Source organism: Trypanosoma equiperdum (genome assembly GCF_001457755.1).
Source record: "Trypanosoma equiperdum strain OVI genome assembly, contig: ctg_74, whole genome shotgun sequence".
Lineage (NCBI taxonomy): Eukaryota > Euglenozoa > Kinetoplastea > Trypanosomatida > Trypanosomatidae > Trypanosoma > Trypanosoma equiperdum.
Window position 1 is genome coordinate 493 of NW_027124698.1, and position 3,205 is coordinate 3,697.

The following is a 3,205-nucleotide window of genomic DNA, read 5'->3' on the forward strand; positions in this document are numbered from 1 at the left end:
GGTTTGCGGTACTGCTGTTCGGCCCGTTGCTGCTGGAGTATGTTTTGCTGGCTTCAGCGCTGCTGTTTCTTCAAAAAATTGTAGAGTCGCCGCTTCTGCTCTTCTTGCGGTTATTAGCTGCACCGCTGGTAATATATTAGCGGCTGCGTCTTCCGCTGTTTTAGCAGCGCTGTCAGCGCTTTGGCTGGATACGACTGCTAAAACATAATAAGCGGCCCCCTTGTTGAAGCCCCTGTAGATTTCTGCTGCCAGTTGCATCTGCCGCGCCTCTTTTTCCAGGGCTACAGCTTTCGAGCTGGCTGCTATTACCCAGCTTGCAAGTTCGGCTTGAATAGTGTCATAGTAGATATCGATTCTGCACAATTCTGTGGCCAAGGCGTTTATGGTGTCTGCCGTCTCTGTTGCTGCTGTGGTGGCCACCAATAGAGACAATATTATGGGCGTAGCCGCTACAGTTGCGGCCATTGACAAAGACTTTCGCTGGTCAGCTAGATTTACCGCGTGCTTTTTGCTACTACGCTTATTGGCCTTGCATTTGGAGATAGCGGAATGAAGGTTTAGTGCTCCAGCTAGTGTTGCGTAGCTGTTGCATAGATTATTTTAAAGTGGTTGTTGCTGTGTCCGCCTGTTTGCATGTGCCAAAAGTACATTTGTTTTTAGTCTTCAGTGCATTACTAATGCTTTCACAGAAATTTTTCCCCAGTGGGTGGCGGTGTTTCCGATCTAAAACAACATTTTTTGTCTTTTTAAATATTATTCACCATCATCATCTCCAATTGATCCATAATCCTCTGCGTGAATCTTTGCCTCCAAATACCAATGCTTCACATCTTTATACACCATAAGATTAAACACAAAGTCGATTTAACCTCAAAAATAGAATCTCTTTGTTTTTGTGTAATATCTGCGGCAACCTGCTACTGTATCATTTTCATCCGTGCTTTTCTGTTGCGCATTTTATTCTTTCATTCCATATTTTTTCCTTATTTTTTAGGTAATGTTTCTTTCACTGCAGATAAATTAGTGGAACCATTTTTCTTGTGCAGTAGCCTCTGACTCTTCCCCATATCCTTCTCTATAATCCCTTTGTACATAATGATGCGTGCCGTTATGTATGTGTTTGAAATTGTGAATATTCAATTTATCTGTCTCATTCACTGTTTGACAAACCCACATACTCCCACACCAGCCTTGAAATTAGTTCATATTCTTTATTTTGAAATGTGAGTTTAGTTTTACCCACTACTCTTGTTATTATGTTAGAATATACACACTTTCACAACACACTACTATCATTATTATTATTAGTGTTGTTATCATTACTACTATTACTGCTCTAATTATAATATTTTTATATACATACTCACAAAAGTCACTTATTATCATTAACATTATTATTATCTTCAGTATTGTAACCCTGACTAATGTCCAACAAACAAACAAAGTAAACAAAAAATAAATCACAGCACCATTTTTTTATACCATATAGCTCTACCGCTTAACATTAATAGGCCACCATCATTCACATTTTACAAATATTTTCAATCCTTTATATTTTCAAAAAATATTTAAATATTTCAAATTTCATAAAAGTGAAAAAAAAATTAGAATATTAAAATGATAAAACTTTAAAATTTCACCAAACTCACAAATGCAGAAACCACGCTGAGGGCGAATTGTTTGTTTGCTAGAATAGAGGAATCCTGGCATTTGCCTTCGATCCATCCACAAACTTTTGCCTTACCTGTTGGAGGAGTGCCTGTTACTCCCTCGCACGCCGTTTGGTTTAGAAGGGTGCTGCATACAGGTTTGTCAGTATTATCTTTTTTGTTTTCTGGCTGGCTCTCGGCTGACTCCACTGCCTTGTCTGTGCCGTCGCCACTTTTCACTTGTTCTTTGGGGTTTAGTAACTGGGATTTGTGTAAGCTTGCAAGTGCCGAGGCGAGCCCTGGACCTTCTGCAAGTTCTTTTGCTTGCTTGTTTGATTGTTCGGTCGTTGTGTGGTATGCTGTTTGCTTATCACCTGGCGTCGTGATATAGTCTTTTTTAAAGTTTTCATTGGTTGTTTCGAAAAGTAATTTGACCGTTTTTTCAAGCTTACTGCTGCCAATACTGTCTTTGCCATACAACATCGCTAGAGCTCCTTGTACTTCAGGACTTTGCTGCAGTTCGCTTAATGTTGTTTGTTCTAGGTCTTTTACCGCTATGGTCTTGATTTTGTCGAGCTCGCATATCGCCCCTAACACGTCATTGTCAGCTGGCATTGTCTCTTTGTCTTTGTCAGCTGTGGGGTGGCATTGATCATTGTTGTCGCCTGTTTTGAGAGCTACTAGTTCGGGCTTTGGATCGTCCAAGAGCTTGTAAGCGCTCAGGTCTAGAGAAATTACCGCCTGGTCAGTATCGACAGAACACCCGCGGACGTTGCCGTTGGAGTGCCAGGCTACCGTTCCGCTGGTGCCGTCGCTTCGACTGCAGGTCAGCTTGGGTTTCTTGGCTGTTTGTAGTGCTGCGTATTTGGCTTGCTGTGACAGCGCTATCTTCCTTGATAGCGTTTCTTTTGTCCTCTGGCCTTTGACGTCGACTGAGCCGTCGCGCGGCGTTTTACATGTTGCCGGGGCTAGCGCTACTGGTTTTAGCTGTACGTCTGCTGCCTTTGGTCCCCCGCCACCCGTGGTGTCTGTCGCACTTGATATCACGGTGATTGGCCCGTCGAAGTTTGCCTTGGCTACCGTGTCCATAGCCGCTGTTGTGCCTATCCGCCGGTTGATTATGTCGCCTACTTTGTCGAGTTCAGCTTGCTTATTCTTGATAGCTTGGGTATCCGCTGCGTTTGTTGTCCCAGCATACGCCACCAGGATAGCGAACGCTGCTGCTTGTTTGCCCCTGTGTCTGACAGATTCATGGAGCCAGAGGTTAGCTGTGTGAATATTTTTTTCGAGGTTTGCGGTTGCACTTCTAAGTGCTTGCCTCGCACCTTCCAGTCTGTTGTCCAGAAGTTGCATGCCGCCGCAAGTTGAAGGTATCTGGTCGCTGCCGCTGTTGTCGTTCACGTTTGCGGTTACTGTTAAGCTGATGGCGCATGCAGCACACAACCAGTTCAAAGCGTGGTAGGTAGTATCCTTCATTTTCCACTCCTAAACTTGAGGCTTGATGGGAGGCTTTACTTGTAAATGATGCTCGACGTAGATGCTTTCACCGTCACAGT

General features: G+C 43.5%; 1 protein-coding gene across 1 annotated transcript; it reads right to left on the minus strand.

Moving 5' to 3' along the window:
- Window positions 1-1,628: 1,628 nt before the first annotated feature.
- TEOVI_000345400 (Trypanosome variant surface glycoprotein C-terminal domain containing protein, putative) lies at window positions 1,629-3,125 on the minus strand (the record flags this gene model as incomplete). Its single annotated transcript, XM_067226357.1, has 1 exon — window positions 1,629-3,125. The coding sequence occupies one exon, from the start codon at window positions 3,123-3,125 to the stop codon at window positions 1,629-1,631; it is 1,497 nt and encodes a 498-aa protein (XP_067082458.1).
- Window positions 3,126-3,205: the final 80 nt, after the last annotated feature.